The 25,874-nt window shown below is 35.9% G+C and overlaps 1 protein-coding gene across 5 annotated transcripts in view; it reads right to left on the reverse strand.

Annotated features, from left to right (window-relative positions):
* The window catches only part of PRKD1 (protein kinase D1), a 156,117-nt gene that overhangs the window by 41,768 nt on the left and 88,475 nt on the right, over window positions 1-25,874 (reverse strand). For 3 of the 5 annotated variants that reach the window (XM_068946378.1, XM_068946375.1, XM_068946377.1), the window contains exons 3-5: window positions 10,005-10,136; window positions 9,113-9,273; window positions 6,247-6,270 (exon numbers count right to left, since the gene is read on the reverse strand). In XM_068946378.1, coding sequence (XP_068802479.1) covers window positions 6,247-6,270; window positions 9,113-9,273; window positions 10,005-10,136 — 317 coding nt within the window. The remainder of the gene's footprint in view (window positions 1-6,246; window positions 6,271-9,112; window positions 9,274-10,004; window positions 10,137-25,874) is intronic. The other 2 variants (XM_068946379.1, XM_068946376.1) reach the window with 1 other exon arrangement.

Below are 25,874 nucleotides of genomic sequence, written 5' to 3' on the forward strand. Positions count from 1 at the left end.
GACCTTTCTGCTGATGGAGATTATCAATTGTCTGCCACAAAAAAGTCCCTGAAACAAAAGGGAATCATCCTATTTTCACTATAAAACAAGAATCCCTTCCACAAAGCACCTTCTTCTTCAGCTGGTGTGCCTGGTTTGCTAGAAAGATAGATTAGTTTTTCCTGGTAGTCAGCCAGACCACTGACTCAGCAAATCTGGAAGCTTCCCAGGAAATGATTGCTTAATTGGATTACACCATGGAAACTAACAGCTTGCGCTGCTCCAAACACTAAACAGTCCTTTATAGCAGTCATCCTAGCAAGGTATTCTACTTTTTAACAGATCAGAATATAATTTCCTAGTGACTAACAAACACAAAGCATGTGCAGATATTTAACCATATGGATGTCCAACCAAGCCAGTATAACCGATCACACCCAGGGACTTAAATTCAGTCGTGCCTTAAATAATGAGAACATCAAACATACTACAGTGTTGGCTTACTTTTTTGAAAAAAAATTTTTTTTTCCTCCAAGAAGGGAGAGGTGCCAAACTTTTCTCCAACATTCTCCAGCAACTCTGCTATCTTTTGTTTTCATTAGCTTATGTCTTGCCCCTCATTCTTGTGCAAGTTCCTCAACTGGCAGGAATGTATCAAAGCTCCTTTGTGTTTATTTTGGTGAGCTTTGTTCAAAGCTACTCAAGAACACACCTACTCGTCTCTAGTAGGTAGAAGCACAAAGCCACTGCACAGAATCTCGTCAGTGCACGAAGGAGCCAGTCCTCCAAATGGTTGCTACCCAAAGGTAAAAATCCCTCAGCGGGAGATCCTTCCTGCCTTTTCACATTGTCCAAATCCTTTTCATTACAACACAAAATTAAGAACCTTGAATAAATACTCATCCTCTGCCAACAGATTGATTCAGCTGTTCTCTTGCCCGGGTGAGGTTGACTGTCTTCCAGCACCACCACTTCCATCCCTCCCAGGCACAGAAAGCAAGGAAACTTTAGGAAGGTGCTGAAGGGACTAATGGGAAGCAATATAATCTGACTGAGTGGATGGAGAATTGGCCTTTTGGGAACAAAGACAGCAACAGCCCTCCAATCCAACCGCACAGACTAGCCTAAAATATAAAGCAGACTGCTGTTTCCCTGACTCATTTTAATAGGTTTGAACAGTCCTACTGAAAATCTCCCAGGGATTCTGATAAATGTTAATGGAAAGCTTTGCATTCTAGAGGAGTCACAAAATAAAACTTTATTTTTGACATCTGATCATCTTATTTCAAATTACGCTTCCAGAAACATATTCAAGTCACTAAACTTCACCCAAAATAGTTTAGGCCGCATTTCCTAAATATATATTTTTTCAAAACTGTTCACAAAGAAGTGTTGATCTTTTGTAGGCTTAATATATAAATTGTACTGTGAAATTATTCCTGCATATTACATTGAGATAGTCAGCCAAAAACTTCAGAGGTATTTCTACATTTTTGAAGTGTTTGCTTAAATAGAAGAAATGAACTACCATGAGCTAGTTTATTTATGTGGACAATTGAGAATAACAATGTAGAGCAAAAACAAAAACACCTAACCCCATGATGTTTCATTTTCAGTGTTGCATACTTGCTGAAACATGTATCTCTTTCCTGTCCTGAAGGCAGATGATAAAGCCTTAAGATGTTCATGCACACATTTTTCACAGCAACCTACTGTCAAATGAGGTGCTATATTTCTACGTCACCACAGGAACAGCCATGTTTTTTATGCAATGCAAATGTTAACTTTCTTTTACAAACTAAATGATGTGACTGTAACTTAATGTAGTCAGGGAAACAAATTTTCAATTAAATATACTGAAATACCCACTTAAAACTGAATCAAGTGTGTTGTCTTTTAAGGCTCCTTACACTCTTCTCTTTAAGACAAGTGTATGATTTAATGCTGCAAGCACCATAGTAAGAATAGCTATGGTCTGAAAAAACACTTAAACGAACACATCAAAGAACTGACTTCAGTACAATCTGTTAACATTAAACTATCCACAGATGGAAATTATTATGTACCCTGCACCTCCTGCTCAGACATCAATGCCAGCAAACAGTGGTTTGAATGCTCTGTCTGTAACCTGCTTTATTTTGTAAAGTAATAAGAAACAATTACTGGCTTTCAGCAGTAGTTATGTGACTACATTAACTTCTCAGACAGAGTCAGGGATTTCCCAGAACAAAAGCACTTCGTTGGCAAAGGATTTGCTAGTGACTGCAGGCATATGCAGGATTTATATAGCTTTTTTCCTGCCATCTCACAGACATAATTTTTTCAACAATATGAGGTTTAGTTTGGTGTTCTATAGAACATTTCATTATTTTAAGTATAATACTTTTAAAAAATGAATAATTTTAATGCAAGTATCTTGCACTGCTAGAATGCCTACACTATAAGCAAGGCTCAGCAGCTCAGTTGCGCCTACTGTATAGAATTAATAACAAAAAAAGCACGTACCATGATACAAAAGTGGTACAGCCAAGATATAATACAAGATAAAAAACACTTTGGGGAACCTTCATGTAATTCTAGTTCACAGTATCAGGTAAGAATATTATCATTTTTTCATTGTCTGCGTAAACGTGTCTCATCTAACTGACGTTATCTCCATAGCATCCTAAACAAATCAGGGATAATCAGCAGCCATTTTTGCTGAACGAACAGCCACTGTTTTGAAAAAAAGACTTGTCAATGGACAGCTCAGGTCTAGAGAAACCAGCTTGTGTTAGTGCTCAGAAACTATGAAAACAGCTTCGAGTTTGCTTACACATACCATGCACTCCTAAAGAACTCCTACTACCACAGTGCCAGAGCATCTACAAGTCCTCAGTTTAAGCTGTGGACACTTATGTGAAGGATTGTATGCTGATAACTATTTGCTTAAGCTCTCAGAAGTAGGTTCTGGACCCTTTTCAGCTTCTTCAGGCTTAAAGCACTTTCTGTATTCACAGCAGCTGGATTTACTCCCAGCAATCGGTGAGCTGCCAGCAGAGCAGGAGGGGGAGACAGTGAAAGCTTCATTAGATCTTTAAAAGCTCAGAGCTATCCCAAGATTTGAATGTCTTTCTGATGAATAAAGTAGAGAATCTAAGTATACTCGGTAGTTACTTGAGGACAAGAATAACTTAAGCCTCTCTTCTCTTCCAAGGTGAAGAATCAAATACTGGTAAAACCTTTCCAGCGGATTAGGGTTCACCAAGAAGTTGCATTTAAAAAATACCACCACACCCGGCACATACCAAATTGCAGGAAATGCAGAGCTTTAGTTGTTTATCATTTTCTTTTCTAGCTATCTTGTTGGATATTTGGCAAAGATTAGGTGGAAAATTGATAAAATATCTAATACTTCCCTAAATATACACCTTTTAACTTAAAATAATTGTCTCAGTCATCATTTCAATCTCATCTAGCTGTGATGAATTTCTGAAGCAATCATATTCGGGTACAAAAAATTAAGCCTGAGAAGCTTTAATATAGTTTTAATCACTGTGTTCATAACATTCCTGTGCAATATAAAAAAAATTCACATCTTTGTCAATAATAACGTACTATGTCAAAGCATTTAGCTCTAAAGACTAGCAAGAGGCTACATTTCTGTTTCCATTTAAAAAAGAGCAAAACAACTATATTGCATTATAAGCTGAAATGCAGTCCATAGCAATAGTATTTTGCTCATAAAGCAGCAATGCTTTCTGATTTAATGTAATTTAGGATTTATTTTTATGAATAATAAAATGAGGCATTTCTAGGAAGTTATACAGTAAAGTGAAGCATTATAATTTTTTTAAACACAAAGCTAGTAACTCATGACTCATTAAAAATATAGAAAAACCACTGAGCATTGTGGTTATTTTATTATCACAGAGCATATGCAGTGTAAGTTGTAGATTAAGTAAAGTCTAGCTGCATACAGCATTTCATGAACTTTGATATGCTCAAAAAAGGAAAAAAAATGACATTAAAAGGGAAAGACATAATAATGACATAAACATACAGTGCACATCAGGATAAGTGTAAGAACATGTTCATAAAACATGAAGTTCATGAAGCTAGGAGAACTAACTTCAGGCAGACTGAGGTATGTTTGAATTAAGATATGAACATAGTCTGTAAACAGGAGCACATCTACCCTAATGTTTCCTTGCTACAATTGAAAATATTATTGAAAAAACTAAGCTAAAAAGATCTCTGTACAGTGTTCCTACAAAGTAATAGTCACATCAATTGATCTGCCTTTTCTTACATAAGACATACTTTAAACTTAAAGTGGCTTTGTATGGATGCGATCACCTCTTTAAGGCCTATTTACATTGCTAAACTACCACTATTGTGACAAGAAATTCTACAGTATTTAATGCACGACAGCTACATGGACTACCATAATTGTGCGACACAGCAATGTGTAATGTAGGCCATTTCCAAATTTACCTTCTGCATCCCACAATGTTTTAATTCAGGTTTCAGCTGAACTTTGAATTTCATAGATTTGTAATGCCTTAAGGACAAAAGGAAACTACTCTTTTAATATTTGATTAGGTTGGTCTTTACCTTTAATAAGTATTAATATTTTAAATAGTTGTACAAAAGCAAGCTAACTAAATAATGCTATCTGTGGAATTAACTTAAAGTCATATTTCGATATTTAACTTTCAATGTTAGATTCACTTTCAGTTCTTGATTCTCAATCTGTTCAGTGTGATGAAGCCAGAATATAGTGGTAAATCTGGCCCTAAAATAATTAGTTTAAATTTTATTTAAGATTGATTTAGTTCACACGATATATTTTAAACTTTAATGAACGATCTTAATAACGTCTTGATACTGGGCTAAAAAAACTCCAAGGAGCACTCCCCAAAATAGCATAGGGATTTTTATTAAACAAATGAGCACACTGAAAAATAGTGATCATAGCTCAGATAGAAATGTGCATGTAAATCAGTGGAGCATGTATGGATAACGAGGAGATGACCGGAAGAGAAAATATCTGTGAGTGGTATTAACTCACAGTTAACTGGAGTGTCCATCCTCAAGAAGAAATATTAATTTTGCCCCTGAGAAACTTCACTCTAATGAACTCGAATGTATTCATTAGAGGACTCATCTGTAACTAAAGTTGGCTTAAGGCACAGATAAAGTTGCTCTCAGTTGCGACACCCTTCTTTAGCCCTCCCTCAGGGCTCCCTCATTCCAGTACAATGAGTCCAGGAGGCATATGGGCTCCATAAGGACTAGAATTGGGAAAAGGAGATATGTTTTCTTCTATCTGTCCGTGGGAAAATAAGGCTTCAGGGTGCATGAATTTCTTAGTCAGTGGAAACCAAGATTCTCTGTCTCAGAGGACTGAGAGAAAAGAGTGACTATATTAAGGGCTGGGCAGGAGGGAAGAAAGAGGAAACAGCCATCTAGAACTTAAAACAATTCCCTCCCAGACACTCTGCTGTCCTAGTTCTACAAAATCCCTCTTTCCTACACAGCTAAGAAGCCTCAAGCCAACTCTGCATATAGTGAATTTACAGAGGCAATCAACATTTAATGTTTCATATTCTATTAGTAATATCTAGATAGCCTTTCTAAATAAAATGGAGTAAATTACTTTGTAAAAATTAATTACTAAATCTGTATCTAAAAGCACAATATGTAGGTAATGCTCCACTTACCTGTACCCGATAAGACACTGCATTCATTTTTAAATGCAGAATTCAGCTAAGCCTTTTCTGAGAAATCATTGCAATGACATTATAAGTTTATTGCTAGCGAGTGCTGAAAGGTCCGATTTGTTCAGCTTAAAATACAATGTTTATATTCTATACTACTCCAGGAAATTCTGAACATTCTGAAAGTGAAGTTGAAATTCTCCTCCCATGTATTAGCACCAATAAAAAAGGACAACGGTCAAAGCAATGACATCTACCAAGCCGAAGAAATTAAAGTGCCACTTTTGTATCAAAACATTTTAAATTTAAGGGGCTTTAGCTAATTTTACTGTTTAATACAGGCAGAGTTATGACCTTCATTTTGGAATCTGGACTTTGTTTGGAGTTATGCAGCAGATATATTCTTTCCAAAAGAAGAAAAAAACAAATGCCCTTGAGTTCTGAATATCATAAAATACTAATCCAAATCAATTCCTGCATTTTTTCGTATTGATGCTAACTGACAGTCAACAACAGAGGATGTTCATGACAGTACGATGGACAGTAGAGTAAATTTAGTACATACCTCATAGCCAGGGCTGACAGGAGACTGAGACAGGAAGTTTGAAAGAAGTAAAAACAGAACAAAGAAATAAGAAAAAAAGACAGAAAATAACGTTATTTTGGAAGCAAGCATGAATGAGCTATTTTATAATTTCATTCTACGCTGTAGAATAGAATGTAAAAGAATTCCATTTGAGCTATGACAGGTAGAAATCTGGGTTACACAGCATCCTCCTAGAACTTTATATTTTTAGCATTTCTCTTTGATGAGTTGTACACTACTAATAAGTTAAGAATGAAAAAAAGAAAAAAAAGATTGCCAAGATTTTATTCTTTGGCTCTAGATTTTTAAAGCTGCCTTTAAATATAGTCCTCAGTCAATTTTCAGCTCAAATGAAATACTTTATTGGCTAAGCAGACATATTTATACCAAACTGAAGCTATGTCTGTATGTGGTAGTTCCCTTTGAAAGGATAATTAAAGTACCATTTCCAGGATTCCACATTATCCTGTCTCAAAGATTTTTCAAATGCCGTAACTTCAGAAGTAGAAAGATATTCTCTTTTTCCAGCAGCCAGACTTACAAGCTAAATTTAACACTGCAAACTAAAGTTGGCTTCTTTCTGGTTCATACAACATCAACAATAAAGATTCTGAAATCATAACTCTGTTAACAATTCCATCTGTGAAACGTCTCCAGGAACTCATTCCTTCTCAACTGCTCTGACCCTACACAGTTAAGAGGGGTAAAAATAACATTTATTTTAGTCATATTTGAATAAGTGGCAGATCCCTGATTTAATGCAGTGACCCCACTCAGCTGTTATGTTCTGTTATCAGTGACTCAGTAAAGTGTCATGCCAATAAAAACAATAGTAATGAATGATGAAGTTTTGTGGACAAGGATGATGTCTTTTAGTATGTTCACACAGACGCTAGAAGAATGAAACACACTGCAAAGTCCATGCTTTGATAGATACCACAGTATAAACTGCAATAAAACTTATCTCATAAGCACTGCAGAAGAATGGAGTCCAAAGGACAGATTTGATATACGAGACCTGACAACTCTTATGCACGCTTAAAAAAAAAATTCAATGCAAAAAAAAACAAAACGGAAAACAGGTAGATAATTTCTGAAAACCTGGTAAATGATACCAGGATTTCCAGAAATCAAGGTGAAATCTGAAAGTAATCTGTTTAATCTCTCTAGGCTTAAGACTTTACTTTCTGTAAACACATTTTTTTTTCTGTGTGTGCGCACGCAGGCGCGCTAACGTGTGTATATGTGCGTGTATCAGCTTGGGTACAGTGATGATTATGACTTCTTAGAGAAGTATAGCCCGCAATATCTATGAAACTTACTGTATATCTTCCCTGGAAAACTCCCATCGATAATTTTAATATTTGCAATGGAAGACTTAAAATGTGTCTTTGCAAAACATGTATTTAATATAAAGAATATATCAGCTACCAAAAGAGTCCTAAAGCTAAAGAGGTTTTCAAACTGAACATTTTTTCTTATTCTGAAGCTGTACAACATGCAGTGTCTGTTTAAACAGAGCATACTAAGGCTCTCACCCATGTGACGTTTTTAACCACCATTCCAGAAACAATTCAGAACGAGGGCCAGGCTTCCTCATAATTTAATTTTACATTGGCCTGAACAAGTCAGCATTTGCAAAACAAACTTCTGAGAATTATGAATAATCTATGAAGATTTGTTGCTGTGCTTTTTGCAGAACTTAAGCACTCCATTTATGCAGCTTTTCAATTAAAAATACAGATTCATAATGTTAACCTTAATTTCCAAGTAGCTTTAGGCTAATGATAATCAGTAGCATAAGTACATAATTACGGCTCATAGATGGTACTGCATGTAGCACCAGGTCTGCATCATTTGCAATAGTGTCCTTTTAGTATGTCAAGTTCAATAAGTGTAATATTCTATTTGAGAGGAAAACAAGATAATAATTGTTGTGTATGCTTATAAACTCTTTCCTCTCTTTTATACCTTAAAGTTTTCAAAACTTTCACTTAGGGGTGGATTCATTTCTGTACACATAGCATAAATTCTTAACTATTCAAGTATATTACAGCCATGAGTATTAAAAAGAATAAATATTCCAAAGATTAAAAAAATACATATTAACCTAACTTATTCCAGTCTGAGAACTGTGTTCTCAGAAGACTTGCTCGCAGGATGGAAAACTGCATATACTATATAAAAGTATATATATGTATACTGTGTATGCACATGTGTGTACACTGTTCATCTATATATACGCACATACACACGTATATATAGATAAATAGACACATACATGACACATACAAAACATTTACCACAAAGATCAGTTTAAGGAAATACTAAAGATTTCTCTTACTTCCTGTGAACACAAAGAACCCAAAACACTCTCAAAAATACTCAAAATACACAGGTTCAAAATAATTAACTGTAGCATGATATCTGATACAGTAGAATTTGGCTCACAGAGTTCTCCTGAGGCCATGTCTTTGCTATACCATGCACCAAGGACTATAATGGTCTGACATAGAAGAAATTCAATTTCCAGTTCCACAGAAGACATCCTCCAACAAGCTGCAGCACCCATCTGCACAGGTGGCAGTTTCGGACCTTCAAAATGACGTAATTCTTCACAATGGGAAAAGAATCTTGAGAGCATCAAAAGTCACAATTTCTCACACATACCTTAAGCTACTGACCTCCATGTTACATTAAGATGCCTTTTCTCACCACAAAGCTTTATAATTTACATACCAGCCTCATCTGTAGTCTTTAACAGGCAAAATCACATCCTATAGCAATAATATCATTGTTTCTCAACAGGAACATCCACTGCCTTTATAATTAGGTAATTCCATACCAGAAGAGCTTCATCTGAGGTGCTAGGTGACGGCTCTGCAGAAACTGTCCGAACAGTGCTGAGTCCTGTTAAGGAAACGTTTGACAGGCGCCTTTTACGTACACCACTGCAGTTGTTCGGGATCTTAAATGCACATCTCTTGTGGTAATTTAGACCACACCCTGAAAAGAGAAATTTAAAATCATCTGATTACAGTTAATTATAGGAAAAACCAAAGAACACTTTCTCAGTGACACTCTTATTTTTGCTGAACTTTTCTTCCTCAACTCTGCTGCTTCTACAGGAGCTTAGGGAGATAATGCTACGTGCTTGGGAAAGTTATACTTACAGCCAGTGTTTATTCTTTGACTCTCCAAAAATCTGCGTTCTAAAAGGGCAGGAAAGTTCTACTGTAAGCATTTAGGAGGTAAGACAGAAGTGTGCCCCTGGAAATGGCATATTTGATTGGACACGCAGCCTGGCAGGAGTTGAACCAGTTGTGGCAAAATGAGAAAAGAGGATACCTAGTGCAACCTCATATGGACCGACAGTAATTTCAATTTAATTAACTAAACTAAGCTGATATAAAATTAAATATACGAAGTAGGCTCAGGATAAGAGAAGTGTAAATAAGGCTCAGATAAACCTTTCTTAAAACTACATATAGACTGATTTTTTCAGGCTTCAAGTTATGCAGCAATAACTAGAACACCTCAGAGCAGCTAAAGGAGTTGGATCCTTAATTAATTAATTGTTTTAATTAATTGTTTAGTTAGTTAGTTCTTACTCTCTCTACTGACCGTAAAAATTTTTCTCGTGCCTAAGCAATTTAAAAGTAGAATCAGAGACAACATGCACACATGGAACAGTCCAGTCCCTTTCTGAGCTTGAAAGCTCACTCACTGCACCTTACCTTCACATTTGAGTCCCTGCCGCACCAGTCCCCACAGCATTTCTCCACAATGGTCACAAAAGGCTGGTGCTCGGTAAGAATGAACAAAAAGAGCATGGGGCCGGATTTGAAAATCTTCAAATGTAGCAGAAGCTGTAACAAGAAGATCATTCCAAACTGAGGAAAATTCACAACAGAGCTAATATCCTTCATTTTTGTGGTATTTGATCATAAAGCAAAACAAAACACCCTCTAATAATTATTATTATGAATTTCCTTTTTATTCATGCAGAATATGCTGTAAAAGGACATGAAGTACTTTGAACTGTGTCGTTATACTACATTTTAAACATAAACATTGATGATATTCCACCACACTACAACACCATTACAAAAAAATAAACCTGCTTTAAAAAATTTGCAGCAAACCTGGATAATTTTCTTTTAAATAAACTCAGAAAAAAACTAATAATCTCCTGACACTGTATGAATTATATTCTCTCTCTTGAGCAACTGATGTCTTTGTTCATAATTCATCCATAAGCTTGTCATTTACTTTACCTGCTATTAATCAGATAGCACCTAAAATTTAACCAAAGATAGGATCACACTTGGACTGGCACTGTACACAGATGTACACAGACACAGAGAAACAGTACAACCCTGGAGGACTGTCAAATAAATAGAGAAGGCAACCTTGGGCAACAAACGGATCAGACACACTTGTGGATTAAAAAGGGAGAATGCAACAAAGTCATGCTAATACCTCTTGTTTTTTTGTTTTTACACTGTGAGGGACATACGGAAGAAGGAAGTGAGTGGGTATAAAGTCAGAAGGAGCTGAATAAAAAGGATAACATGAAAGGGGATGAAGGATAGGATTCATCAATGAAGACAACAGGTGAGAAGAAGATATCACGTCAGTCTAAACCTCTGGAGAGAACCATTCCTCTCCACTAAATATAAAGAGAGACTGAATGACTAATATAATTAAGATGGCATGAAGTCACCAATTCTGAGAGGAAGGAGGAGTAATCAGTCAGCAAACTAAAGGGCATAGAAATTCTGTACGAAAAATGGTTGAAAAATAAGAAAGTTCTCTAAATATCTCTACAACCCTATTTCGAATGATTCTGCTGAAGTGCATGAGTTAGCGGTGTGTTTGGCAATTCTTTCCCAAAACACCAAAGCAGGTAAGGCAACCCTGGCTCCAAATTACCCCAAAAAGTAGGTGACTCCGTACCACAGTTTTAGGTTCAGTGCTTGTCTTAATGGTCAACCTTTCACTCCCTTATCTTCACTGCAGCGTAAAATAGCTCTTGTGATGTCTTTTCCTGATCCTTTCAGACATCAGGAGAATTGGCTGATTTCACCAGACTTATTCTTGTTGGATACTGAAATATTTACAATGGAATTTTATCACTTCAGACTGTTTTAAATAGTTATTTTTCAAAAAGATGGTACGAAGTTGCTACATTCATTCAGATTTATTACAACACCCTTTACATTATTATGATAAATAACTTTTCTGAGAACAAAAGCACAAGAGTATAGTATAGCATATCAAACATTTATCACAAACGGCAGAGTTCAATCAAATGTTGGAAATGCTTCAACTTCCTGTTTTACAGACTTGACTCACTCTACCTGAAGGTATACATACGTAAGATACACTGAATACATCCAGTGAAGATGCCTTTTTTAGGAAAAGCAAAGAAAAATGGATCAAAAATGGGCCACTTCAGCTAGCATTTGGCATTCCTTATTCAACAGCCTGTGTTGGTGTCTGTGAACTGTATCGCTCAAATTGGTGATAACCAAAAGAAATGGAGTTGCAAAAGAAAATACATGTTACAGTTTGAAAAGAAAATATATTATGCACCTAGTCGATAAAGACAAAAAAATTGCAGGATTGCTGTAGACTTGCTGAACGACCACTCCTTTTTGGTGATGAGAGCTTGAAACTACTGAAACAGCTGCAGGTTAAATGAGCTACTAGCATATGTAATAATAAGTAAATGAGCACTAGTATCAACTGTAAAATAAACAATTGCTAGTGTTTTAAGAAGAACTTAGGAAGTGTCTGTATGCAGAGACAGTCAGTACCACAATGCTTTTCAAAATACATTTTAATTAAATCATTTTTGTTCTTTTTAGAATAATACGAATTTAATTAAAAATTTGAATAAGAAACAGTAACGTGCTTGTAAGGAATACTAAAGTAATACTGATGAGAGAATTCACACATTATATAGATGCCTCTTAGAGCAGGCATTGCTTTAGTTGCAAGCTTTACCTTTAACACAAAGTTTAGTATATTAATCAGATAATAGTACTGCAGTAAGATCTGTGAATAACTGAATTAATAAGATACTTCATTCATACTACACAAAATGACAGAAAACAAATAAGGTCTCTTAATCATATATCAGTCAGTCTAATGAAAAATATTACTTCATCTTACAAATCTTGTTTTGTTGTTAAACATTAAGCAGCTTAATTCCATCTAGACTGTCATTTAAACACATGCTTTAATTTATTTGTGAGCTGACACCTCATGGTTACCGGTCGGAATGAAGAAACTATGTAGTCACTTACTAGAGATATTTTGTCACTAAACAGAAATATATTCCTAATTCGGAATTAAGAAAAAAAAATTGTTAATGATTCAGTTCAAATAAATTCCTAACAGGTTCAAATATTCTTAGGCCCTGGCTTATTCCTTTTGTATTAATGAAAAGAGGACGTTCTTTGCAGGAAACTGCACCTCTTAGGAAAGTCTTTTTCTAAAAATGTCCATAGGAAAACATGACTAGCTATTTCTAGTCACAACCAGCTTCCAGTCTAGGGATCTTTTATCAGAGATACTTGGAATATTGTAACTAAAGTAGGATCCAATGACTCCATTAATCCACAATCAATGGTATCCAACCCTCTTTTACTTGATTAAAACAATCCAAGTTACCTAACAATTTACACAATTTTGGATTTCATTTTCTCTTGGTATGATTATTCAGTTCCTGGTTTTCCTAATAAACTGTGTTAAAAGCTCACTTCAGTAATAAATTAGGAGTTCATAAAACAGTTTAACAAGTTAGACTATCCCAATTCAGATTTAAAATGGTTTTGTAATTGTTTAACAATGTCAGGCTAGGTATTTTTTCAGTCTCAAAGGCTTCACATCACATAAGAAAATTTGCTTTAGTATATTATTTTCCTCGTGTTTGACAGCCTAAAGAGGTCAAGTTCACTGTTAAGACAATGCTGACAATGTGAAGTTAATGTTGTCTTTGGTAAGCTACAAAACACAACTCTTCAAAATGTATTTTACACATTTAACTGAATTCTTATGAATTTACTTTGCATAGGACTTAGTTAACTGTTTTTCTATGTGTACTTTCAGGAACTTCCACCAAGATGTGTTTCAACAACTCCCACTGAATCTAAGAATAATACACTGGAAGATCAAGTAATCAAAATCTAAAATATCTTCTGATGTTATTTAAAATATAAAACATTGTCATTTTTCCTCATTGTACCTATCATAACAAAATACAGGCATATTCACCTCCCTATTTAATTTTGTGTTGTAAGACAGATACACCATAGGACCTAGGACACCACCAACCCAGTAGATCATTGATTTGTGGCATTCCAGAATGATTAATTCTTGTTCTGGGCCTTTATAACACTAGCACACAGCTGCTAGGGTGAAAAGACTGCTCACAGTCAGGCAGCCTCTACTGTTCTACCACAAATGAATACCACTCCTGCTGTGATGGCCCAGCTGTTGGATGAGATCAAACTATAGGTGAAAATCATACTGAATCTAAACCAAAGTTGGACTGGAGAAGGAGGGGTAAAGAAAGCATTTTCAAGAGTTTATAGCCAAGCTGTAATCTCTCTATACGGAAAATACGCTCAAGCATTTACACTGTTCAGTCCACAGCTTAAGAGCCTAGATTCTCCACTATGGTCTCATACATAAGGAGCTGAAAGGGTTATTTTCTGTCATCTCCCATTCTCCTAGAAAACCTCCAGGAATCATTCTGGGAGCTGATGGTTTGCATCTTCCTCTCCTCTCACCTGGTCTATACTGTGATATATCTAGACATGTCTGCAGGATTTGGGGAACTCCAACCATACAGCAGGCTACAACATACCTCCTCAGCAATACAGACTGCTGTGAACACATCACCAAGTTTTCTATCCGTACTGATTTCTTTCAGAGTTTCAAATTATGTTCAGAGCCCCAGCATTTCTAGTCAAGATTTCTGATTCCGGCCTTTTCTCAGAACATCTACCTAAAGCTTTAGGAAAAACACTGCGTTCAACACCTCCACTTCTTTGGGAAACAAAATGCGCACAACAACAGACAAAATAAGGCATGGAAACCCTGGCTATGTATCTGCGAGACAACTTTCTCAAGGACAAGTACCAAAACTGGAACAACTTGCCCCATTAGCTTCCAACACTACTGCAAGGTGCATTTCTTTGTTCTTGCTGCTCTAGTTAAAATTTGCAAATAACAAACATAAAAACAATATAAAATCATACTAAAACAAGATACTCAGTGAGCATACGTTTCCCCTCAAAGGAGAAGATAAGAGAATACACTACTACACTACTATAAGACTCTCAGGTACCACAGTCAGGAATTTTTATAACATATATGTGAATTTTAGAAGAGTAAACTTTTTTTTTAATAAAAATCATCATACAGAGGTTGTTTTTAAAGCATATAAGTAATCAAAGCAAGTATTAAAAGAAGAGTTATGTGTAAAATACAAATGGTGTAAGCCTCAATCTAGCAAAAGATTTAAGTAGGTATGTAATTTTTTCCTATTTTCTTAAACATTTACCTGAAGTTCTGCATGTATTTAAACTCTTTTTTGAGTAAAGAAGTCTGCTCAAGTGCAAGACTGGTGAGGAGTTTTCTATGGATATAGTGAGTATTTTCAAATAGAAGGAACAGTGCAATAAAATCACAACTAAATTTAGAAAAAGCAGTAATTAATTTAATTTAGATAATGGATTTATAATAACTTAATATATCTTTGTATTAAAATCCTGTTTTTTGAAGAAGTAAATATCAATATCTTTGTGGAATCAAATCTGAAATTAAAACCTCCCACAAGCAGTTTTGCCTTAGGGATTTGATCCTTTGGCTCTTTTCCTGTGTCCTAAATTCAGTTCCATCTGAAGCCGGTAAACGTTTTGCTGCTGAGTGCTATTCTCTCTCAGCTCAGTTTTTGCTGTTCTATTCCCCTTCTCTCCCTCGTCCCCACCCCAAATGGCAAAGAAACAATTGACATCTTTTCCATTAAAGCTGTAACTGGACCGTCTGGTCGCCCTGCAAGTTATTTAATGGCTTATCATGGTTCATGCTCCTGTAATAGCAATTGTTTCTACTACCTAAGGTAAAATCACACTTTAGAAATGCCCTATTAAATTTTTTCTTTAATTTGCATTACAAATAAATGGGATATTAAATAAATACCATGATTTTAGCAGTAATAACATTAATGAAATTTTAGGGAGGCTAAAATCAAATGTAAAGAAACTAAATGAAATACTGAATTTGAAGTTCTTGTAGCAGTGATTACCTAACCTTGCTACACACAAGCAATAATGTATATTTTACTTTTCTCATTTAAATGTCTTTCAGTATACATATATATATATATATATAAAATACATACATATATATATTTTGTGAGGTGCATAGAAATTATAACTTCCTAAGAGCAAGACACACAGATTTACAATCTCTCTGTTTCTTTAAATCTTATTTGTTCTGCTCTGAAATAAGGAAATTTGGATAAGGAAAATCTATATTTAATACATTTTCTAGACATTTATGTGAATAATTCAGCACTCTACATTTTCCTTGCAGGAAAATTCTTCAATTCCAAGGAAGTTTTTTTTCTTGTTATTGCTTTATCCCAACGTTGGAGGTGACAAATAGCTTAAATTCTGAACGCTAACAGGTGTCAGGTACTTAAGCGAATGGGAGCGGGGGTGAATGTCCAAAACTGAACTTCTGAACTCCTCAAGCAGAAGCCTGCTACTGGCTTGTCAAACCGGTATGGGCTGTTTGTGAGTTTTGGTAACACCCGACCAAACAGAAGTGGCAGGTCCCGAATCTTCCAACTAATGCCAGAGACACAATCACCAATTTGGAGACTGGCCATGCACTGCACTTCCGCACATAGACTACTAGAGATTGGGAAAACCGGGGGTTTGGAGGCTCAGAAAGAAGAGGAGCTGAAAATCGGAGTTCCTCTAGTGGTCTCAGAAAGGAGGAGGAGGCCTGGAAACAAGGTGGCAAAGACCCTGCGTGGAGGAAAGAGCCTGGAAGTGGGGGGCTCCTGGAGATGAGGAGCTGCGTGGGAACGGACGCGGGGGGCGCCCGGGGCCCCAGCCCGCAATGCCTGCACCTGGGAACTGCAAGCGGCTGCACGGTACCAACCAACACAGCTATCTGCTCCACTTTTCCCAGCCAGCAACAAGCTCCCTGAGGGGAGCGAGGTCAAGACCTACTGAACCCAGCGCTGGGAGGGGAGTGAGTGAGCGAGCGTGAGATAATCAACAAGAGTAAAAGCTCTAATCCTGTTGGCTCTTATACAAACCCAAATATCTAGATCCACTACAGGTTGTTGTTTACACTGCCTCACCCGTGGCGTGAGATTTAAGCAATAAAACTCAGAAGCTAGTAAACTATTTGGAATCATTTGCCTGGTGTTAGCTTAGGCTTAATTTACGGGGAGTTTTAATAAAGGTTAATATTTTTGAGTCAGTATACTGGATTCATCTTTATATTCTGTATTTCTAAAGTTCAATTTTAATATACTTCTACTAATCTAAGAATGATTAGACAGGTTTAAACCTACTAACTCTACAGCACAGTAGGCTTTACATTCATTTGAAATCCAAGCACAGCATCCTTTCATTAAGGATTTACCTGCTTTTCACCCTGGGGAAAAATCAGCAATACCTTAGTTCATGGATTCATGCTCAGTTAATCATAAAATTACACTTCAGAGATGTTAATTTAGCACCGGAAAATAAAATGAAATAGTGCTTAAGTTTATTGAAGCCACTGATGCAGTGTTCAAAACAAACACTGGCAATAAAGAACAAATTCAAATTAAAAAGCAGCCTCTTTCTCCTTTTCTGTGCTCATACTAATCTAAATTAATATCATGAAGTAAACAACACAAATCTTTTACAGCTTTATTTCTTCGGATGAACTGTTCTGTAATTCAGAGCTCTTTTCCAAGGTTTCTGAAAAATCAAATGATGGATAGCATGCTCACTGCCAGAAAGGAGAGGTTCTCCAAAAGAATTACTAGCACCTATATAACTTGTATAAGTCTTTCAAATTTGTTCCACAAAAGGTAGAGGAAAAAGCCTTGTTACATGGCGGATAATGTTGATGGGTAAAAGTAAAAATCTCATGTAATTAAAAATAAAATCTTGTACTGGACTCGCTCAGGAAATCCTATATACGTTAAATTGTCTTTTTAGCTCCTTTTAATGTAAATGATTTTGAACAGCTTAGATGTCTTTGAAAATGAAAATTCATAAATATATATTCAGTATATGCATAATACACAGACACACACACACACACACTTTTACATGACGTCAAAAGATGTATTCTACAGTTCACTTAAGAAAGGCACATAAGTATGAACTTATAATTCAGTGAAGTCCTAGTCTGACTTGAGAATATGCTTTAGTGGCTGCCTGGATAATAAGTGAACAAGTCTTTCTTCAGGTCTCAAATCTTTGACTTTGGACCATCAGAGACAAGGAACAGAAGCATGACTGTATATAACCATTGTGTTTTTTCATCCCCCGTTTAATGCTTTCTAAGGTAAGATTAGAAAGGAGAGAAGGGAACCCAACAATGCTAAGTGAAAAGACAATTTGCACATGAAATGCACTAGATGCACACTCTGAAATAAATAAATGAATCATTGCTGTAACTTTTTAATTTTTTGAACAGAATACAACAATTCAAGAAAGATTCAGATCATGGAGACATCTCCAGAGTATGGCCAAGTAGATCTGAAGGTGGAAAAATCCTAAGTAAAATGTTAAATATTATGGCTCCACTGAAGATAACGTAAGTGTTGCTACTGACTTAATAACTTACCCAAGATTGCACCCATGCACATAAATAAATGGGACTGAAACAATATCAGGAAATAGTGACACCAACAGTCCTCACTTGAGGACTTCGTGTTCAGGTTCTGTCAAACCAACTTAAAAAGAAGCACAGTAATAGAGGTGAACCAGGGAAGAGAAAAACTACTGGAGGCATGGAAGAGACTTCCATATAAGGAGAGGTTAAAAGACTGGAATTGTTTCATTTGGAGAGGAAATGAGTAAGAGGAGTGTACCGGATTCGAGAAGCGGAGGGAAAGCCAAAAAAACAAACTAGGAAACAAACGTAACCCCTTTACTACAGCTTCTGCACTAACAGAGAAGCGTCACGGGAGTCTTAATGTTCTTAGAAACAGGCAAGCTCTCCCCACTTCTTTTAGGCAACAAGTCCCACCTTAACTAGGTTAACAAAAACATTCTTGAGGCCTCTTTAAGAGTCAGAGTAAGCCAGATATTATAATCCGAATCACACTGTCTCCAGGCTTGAGTCACACTACCACTCAGGTATAAAAAGTAGGAGATTACAACCTGTGGCAGTTCCTGATTCTCTTCCTTCTTAGTTTCCTTTGCAAATTGTTATATTCCTCCAGGGAAGGGGTTTGCTTGTTTGTGCTCAGACCTGCTTCAGCTACAAAGCTCAAGCAGTTCCTAAGAGAAGTGGTGCATGATACCCCAAACGGTCTCAAATGTATTTACTGGGAACAAAAATTAAACTGTGTATTCCTATTTGCCCTCTCAAAATAACAAATCCAGCAGTCAGCTAATGAAATTAAATTCAGTGAGTAGAACAGTGACATTGAAACATATATATTTTTTCAAAATAAGCTATAATTAGTTTGAAACCTACATAGTAATGTCTTATGGGGGCCAGGAATTCAATTAGATAGAAAAAGGATAGAGGTTTTCCAAACAGTAGAATTTTCCTAGCATTTATCTACACAGTTTAAAATACTCTGTTCACAGACAGGTTAACAACACAACTCTTCCAATGGACAAGTTATTCCAAAGGTGTTACCTTTTGTTCTTCTTCATACTTCTCTCTGAATCATCCATAACTATTCTCCAGTCAAGGTTTGCTACTGTGGATTAACAAATATTCTAACAAAAAGTTTGGTCAAGCATGCATTGGCCAAAATAATTTTGTCAAACAACTCTATCAAATAATTTATCAGCTAAATCAAAGAGCTTGCTGGTTAGCCTAGAAGAGGTGTTTCCCTATTACATGTAGCTACTGAAAATGAAGTGGAAGAAGCAGTCATCTGAAGGAAGAGGATGCAGTCAGGAAAGGAAAAGAGAACTCTTATCGTGCTTGGCAGTTTTATTACCGGAAAGAATCTGCGTTAGCTGCAGAAACAACTGAAAAAATATAAGAAAGGAAAAAGAAAAAAAAATTAACTGAATATTTCTTAATCACATACTCAAAAACGCATTTTAAAATTTTTGAAGAGGTGAACATTTTTCTTTCTAGTATACAACTTTAACTAAATCTTTGGACTTTGCCACTCTACCTTTAAGAAAATCGCAAGCGCTCTACAAAGACACGTCCTGTGAGATAATTTATAAGCACATCAAAGTTTCATACAGCATAGAGGAAAGAAGACTAAACAGTTGAAACAGATTTGTAAGCCAGTACACAGATTTGATTTGATTTACCCAGTGACGTAAATATGTCTTGTATTAACATGCACTTTTCTTTTCTCCATCAGTGCCTTTTTAATCATAAAATAAGCACTTCATGTTGGCTCAAAATGCTAATCAGATGATACCGCCAAATTAAAAGTCCAAATGAAAACAGAAATATCCATTCAAGTATAGGACATCATGTACCACAGACTCCAAGTTTGATTCATTACCTCAAAGCTTTTGAGACAGAATCAGCTGAAGATGGGGCTGCTGGAGTATAATCTACTGAGCTACTGTTACTAAACGGGTTGTGCTAGACTCGGTCAAAATCACAGCTGAAACAATCTGAAACTTTTTAAAGAAGAGAAAATGTAATGAACACCATATTAAGAAAACAGAGTAAAAATGAATTTTTTAAAAATGAAGGAAAAATGAAGGAAACATGAATTGCTTGATCCAAGTGGGAATAAGATATTTTAAGGAAAATAAGATTTTTAAGTTCAGAGGTTGAACAGATAACATAGTTACTATATAACATAAAATGAGCTTAGAGCATTAATTACAGCTACTTTAGAAGTTAATGGGCATTTTCGTAAAATATTAACTATAATGAATGCCATCCTTTAACCCTATCTTTTCTAGATTGCTATGAAAACATATTGATGTATACCAATCAAAAAAATCATGTAATTGTTCATTCTGCCTTAATCCTAACGACAGAGAAAAATTCCTAGGTACGGACATTACCACTGCTAAACTGATGTAACTTGAAAAATATTTGTTTTCATTGGAATCACGTGATAAGAATACATAAGTGATAAGAATGATTGGGTCAGACCAAAATCTGCTAGGCCCAGAATTCTGTCTTTCAAAGTGGTTAAAGAAAGGTTCCCAAAGAAACATCAGCATCTCATGGTGTTTCCCCAGACTACTCTCTCAGATGCAAATGTTTTGCAGCTCAAGCTTTCTCAGAGAGGAGAGCCACTGAGCCTTTGAAAATGCTCAGTGGATTTTTCTTCCATGAATTTTCCTAGTTATTTTTTGAATCAAGGAGAATTTTTAACATTCACAAAGAGTTCCATATATGTCCACCTATACGTCACATAAAGAAGTGTCTCCATGTGTTTATTTTGAAGCTAGTATCAGCTGGATTCATCTGATGTTCCTAGCTCTTTCCTTTGAAGAGTGTGAACAGTCATTTCTGAGACACATTTTTCATTCCATCCATGGTTTCACAGACATCTACACACTCTTCCTCAGTTACCTCTTTTCCAGGATGAAGCAGTCTAACCTACTTAGCTGCTCTTATGGAAGCTGTTCTCTATCTCTGACCACTCTTTTCACCTTTTCCCGTACTTTTCCCCATTTCACACGGGCTTAGAACAAGGACCAGAACTCAGAGTGTTCCAGACATCTTGAATTTACAAAGATACATAACATAATGGCAGTGACATCATGAGCATTTTCTATTTTGCCTCTATTCCTTTCTTAAGATTCTAGACTTGTATTTGCTGTTATTGATTGGCACTGAGCACTAACATGACATTTTCATCATCTATTATAACTTCAAGATCTCATTTTTCAGTAGCAGTATCTACCTCAGAGCCTCTTGTTGCATATACAACATCAAGAAAGGTTTTCCCTTTGCATGTCACTTTGTATTTATCTTTAGTGAATTTCATCCAGAGTGACATTGCCACTTCATTAATCACCCTTTTGAGATCATCTTATGAATACATTTAACAGCACAGGCCCAAGCGCATATTCTCAGGATTCTGCTGGTGACCTCCTTCCACTGTGAAAACTGATCATACTCTTTGATCAACTGATCTGCTCTTTGTTTCCTAAATGATAAATAGTTATTCATCTATGTGAGGATCTTCCCTCCCCTTTCACAGAAGCATAGTTTATTTAAGAGACTTCGAGAAGGAATGTGTTTGTATGACTTCAGGAAACCCAAATAAGCTATCTGAACGGAACAGAAAACTTCAAATCTTCAGCGAACAGCACACCAATAAGTTGAAAATTTATTAGCTCTGAAAATTTTACAGTTAAAGGTGTAGAATGTAGGACATCTGACCTACTAGCTAGCAGTGCAACAGTGACCTCTCATAAACAGATGTTGTCTTGCCAGAAGGATTTGTTTCTACTTGTAGCTTCAAGGAAAATTCATCTTCTCTACAAATGTTAATTTTTCCAAAATGTAGTTTTAATTTTTTGGGAAATGCAAAATGGCATTGCTTATAATTACCAACTATTCTAGCTTTACACTGACTCACAAAAGCTTGACATGAGCAGGAAATTGTTAATAGTTCAAAAAGCTTTCTTATATAGATAAAGTGAAGTAAAGTCATTTCTGCTACCGTGAAGAAATATACTCCTTCCTTTCTTGCAAGCCACATTTGCAAAAGCCTTGCAATTAATTCAATTTTTTCTGCTGCTGAAGTAATCATTAACTACTAAAAACATATGGTAATTCCTAAAGAAGAACAACTAGCACCACTTGCATTTCTGTATCAGTACTAGAAGCAAAGCTGATACATTAAGTGACTTCTTATTGGCATGTCCCTATCACCAAGGAACATAACCAGAGTAAGGAATTGATTATTGATGGGATAACTACTTTTTCATCCTATTTTTTACCTACTACCTCCTCTAGCAGGAAAAAAAAAAAAGATCAGAAGGATTCAGCTGATGCATAAAAATATGCATCCTGAAATCTGTATCTAGAAGGTAACAATTACAACACTTTAGAGCTCAGAAAAAGATAATCAGGCAAACACCTAAACAAAAAAAAAATCTTTTAGTCCTAACAAATTCAAATATCTGGCATCTCCCTGATGAAATTCATGATCCAAGAAAGAAGTACGCTAACGGACAGTACAGCAAGGGATGCAAAATCAGATCTACTTTAATCTAAACAGTAATGAGTCTGACCTCTACAGATATACAAAAAGGACGAGATCTAGAGAGGATTAAAAGGGCATACAGGAAGAATAATTATAAAAGACACCACCAACAGATAGGATAGAGAAAAGATAGCTATATTTCTCAAAGACACTGGATAAAAGAGGACCCTAAAGTAGCCATGAAGATACCAAGAAAACCAAGCTTTTCAGTCGCAGCAAAGCAAAGTGGCAAACTATGACCAACTCTGTAACTACTACATAATGATGTTCAAAAATATAACATTATAATATTTATCTCAGGGAGCTGGCGGTCAAGGTAACACTACAATCCGCTTACATGTTCAAATATGGCTGCATAGTTATGCACAGCTTTTATTCAGTTCCCTATAGTTTATTATATATAAGGTACTATTAACTGTACTGAATCCAAAAAAGATAACACAGACTAATAATCAGATGGTATATTGTCTATATGATATTAAAACAAAACCAGCTTCTTAATAAAAGCAGTGGATCAATTCCTGTCCTCATCGACTCAGCAAGGGAAAGTAAAATAGCTGCTATTTGATCGTCTTGCTTCATCGTGGAATCCTGCCAAGTTGAGCACGACTCCTCACAGCAGGCACATGAAGCACATTCCACTAATTCTTACAAGATGCTAACGTTCATTGTCTGCCTTTCAGTGGCCGGCAAAGATCTCTTGCATCCAAATGTAATTTTGCCTCAGTAAAAATGGATGGACTTTTTACAAGCAAACTCATATTAAAACTGTAAATGTAAAATTGTTTTCTGCTATATAACATGAAAAGGCTAGGTAAATTTACACAGCAGTTTTTAATAAACCTTCATGAGCGAGGTATATCATAGGATATAAACTGTGTTGGCAAGAACTAAAAACTGCAGGCTTCTGAAGTATCTGTTTCCTGGTAGGCCTGGGGAAAAAAGATTTCAAAAAGAGTCAGAGTACAGAAGTACAGAACCACAGTATTTTTGTCATTTGCCAACTTTTTCTGCATAGTTTGTGCTTCCATTTAAGGAGAAAAAAAGGGCAAATCTAGTTCATCTGAAAATGGTCTCAAATACACAGATGAATTGGCGGAGGTTGGAGCTACAAACTCGTAATAGTAACTTCAAAGCATGAACTGTAACCTTCATTTTAGTAAAAGGTTAACTTATCTACAGTCATGATCTAACGTCATAGTTTAATGTAAAAACTTGATGCAACTTTTTAACTATTTAGCTTCTCCAGAAAGAAAAGATACAAAGGCGTGTACCTCCAGACACTTAAGAATTATACCTCTATATTGGCAATAACAAATGGCAGTTGAAATAAAAAATTTTGAAAGGCTGCTCAAAAGACCACCTAGCAGCTTAAAGAAGCCAGTGTATCAAAGATAGCATAGCATATTCAATTTATTGTGAAGTTTACTTTGTTATTTTGGTGATTCGCATATGCATCCTTTATTTTATGAGTGGAACCTGAAAGACATCTTTTTATTGATCCAATTCAAGCTGGTAGAAAACACTACCGAATCATATTAAAACTGAAGAACGTTTTTCAGCTTAAGATCACCTTGCGTAAAATTTACATCCTTTTCTTGAGCAGACAGGAAGAGAGGGTTGAACTGAGAGAGACCTATAAAGCTACAAGCTTCGGTTTCTCTTCCTTTCAGTACTCAAGAATGAATGACTGCTCGTTTACAGCTACCTTTGATTATATCTTTGACTGCAACTTCTGTATCTTGCTTCCTGGTTTAGTCTGCTGCAGTTTTTGAGAGTATTCTAGTCAAAAGGAATCTTTCCTGTAAATACACCTTGATAAAATCCTTTCTCCAAAGATCTCATCTCCTTTCAAACAATACAATGCAACAATTAAGTAAATGTTGGGTTCAGCGAACTCCTTAGTGGAGATTCCCATAGCAAAAATATCACTAATGAAGGATACTGCTCTTTCTTGCATCAGGAGACCGGATGTACTTTTCTAATATTTTGAAGAAGAAAATTAAATAGAAAATGCACAACTAAGAAAAGAGCAACATAGCAAATGATACCTTAGTGACAGAATATTATTAGCGATATCATTTAATGAATAGGCAGGAGTGTAGCCAGACGAGCCAAGCAGGTTTTAAGTAAAAACTGACACAAGCTCTTGAGTGCCTTCATAGCTCCTACACAAACACTATCAGAATCCTACTCAGGCAACCGAAATAAGAGTATTCAAACAAGTAATACTAAAAACTACATAAAACAAAAAGAACAGAACTGTATAGGAGGTACAAATAAAACTGTACTTATGAGGGCTAATAACGTTGATAATGAAAGTTCCTTTTTTTTTTTTTTTTTTTTTTTGCAAGGGTGTAGAGGACTGAATCTGTATCTCAACATACCCTTTTCCTTCCACTCTCATAATAACGTCTGATATTTCACCTCCCAAATGCTGGTATCTATAGGGACTCCAAAGGACAACCTCATAAGCTTAATGTATTAGTCTGTATTTATCTTCTGTGGACCAGTCAGCAGACAGACGCACAACATCACTCCAATCCCACTGCATAATGCACCAATGTAAAAGATAAGTAATAATATTCATTATTAATATAAAAGCACAGTAGGTGCTGCATTCTGGGCAGATCAAATTTCCTGTGTTTCACCAGAAACCTTTCGTTCTGCAGCAAACTGTTTCAATTATATGATATCTGCAGGTATCTATTTTTTCCCCCAGAAGGGAACAAAGTGCTTCAGCAACAATAAGCAGCTCCTTTCAGCTGTACATCTTTCTATATAACTTCTCATATCTTTTAAGAACCTGCAATATAATCTCTAAACCAGAAGACAAACATATTTATTATGCCTTAAACTGTAAAGAACATAAACACAACACCAAAAATAATGAAAACGAAATGAAAATGATGAAAACTTTTAATCATTGGTTGCCTAGCCTTTATAAAAGACCTTGCAATGAAGCAAACTATTATGCAAATCCGAAAATGTATAGTATTAGGATATGAAACAAGCGGAGCTGACAGTTCAGCTTTCTCTACACTAACTAGCGTTGATGCACGCAATGAAAAATGAATGCAGTGGTATTAGGACAGCTTCTGACATCAGGTATCAGTGCCTCAACGGGATGTCTACCCATAGGGTGCACAGTTCTCCTGCAGCAATGCTGTGGCAATAATATTGC

This window comes from Struthio camelus, chromosome 5 (genome assembly GCF_040807025.1).
Source record: "Struthio camelus isolate bStrCam1 chromosome 5, bStrCam1.hap1, whole genome shotgun sequence".
In the NCBI taxonomy this organism is placed as follows: Eukaryota; Metazoa; Chordata; class Aves; order Struthioniformes; family Struthionidae; genus Struthio; species Struthio camelus.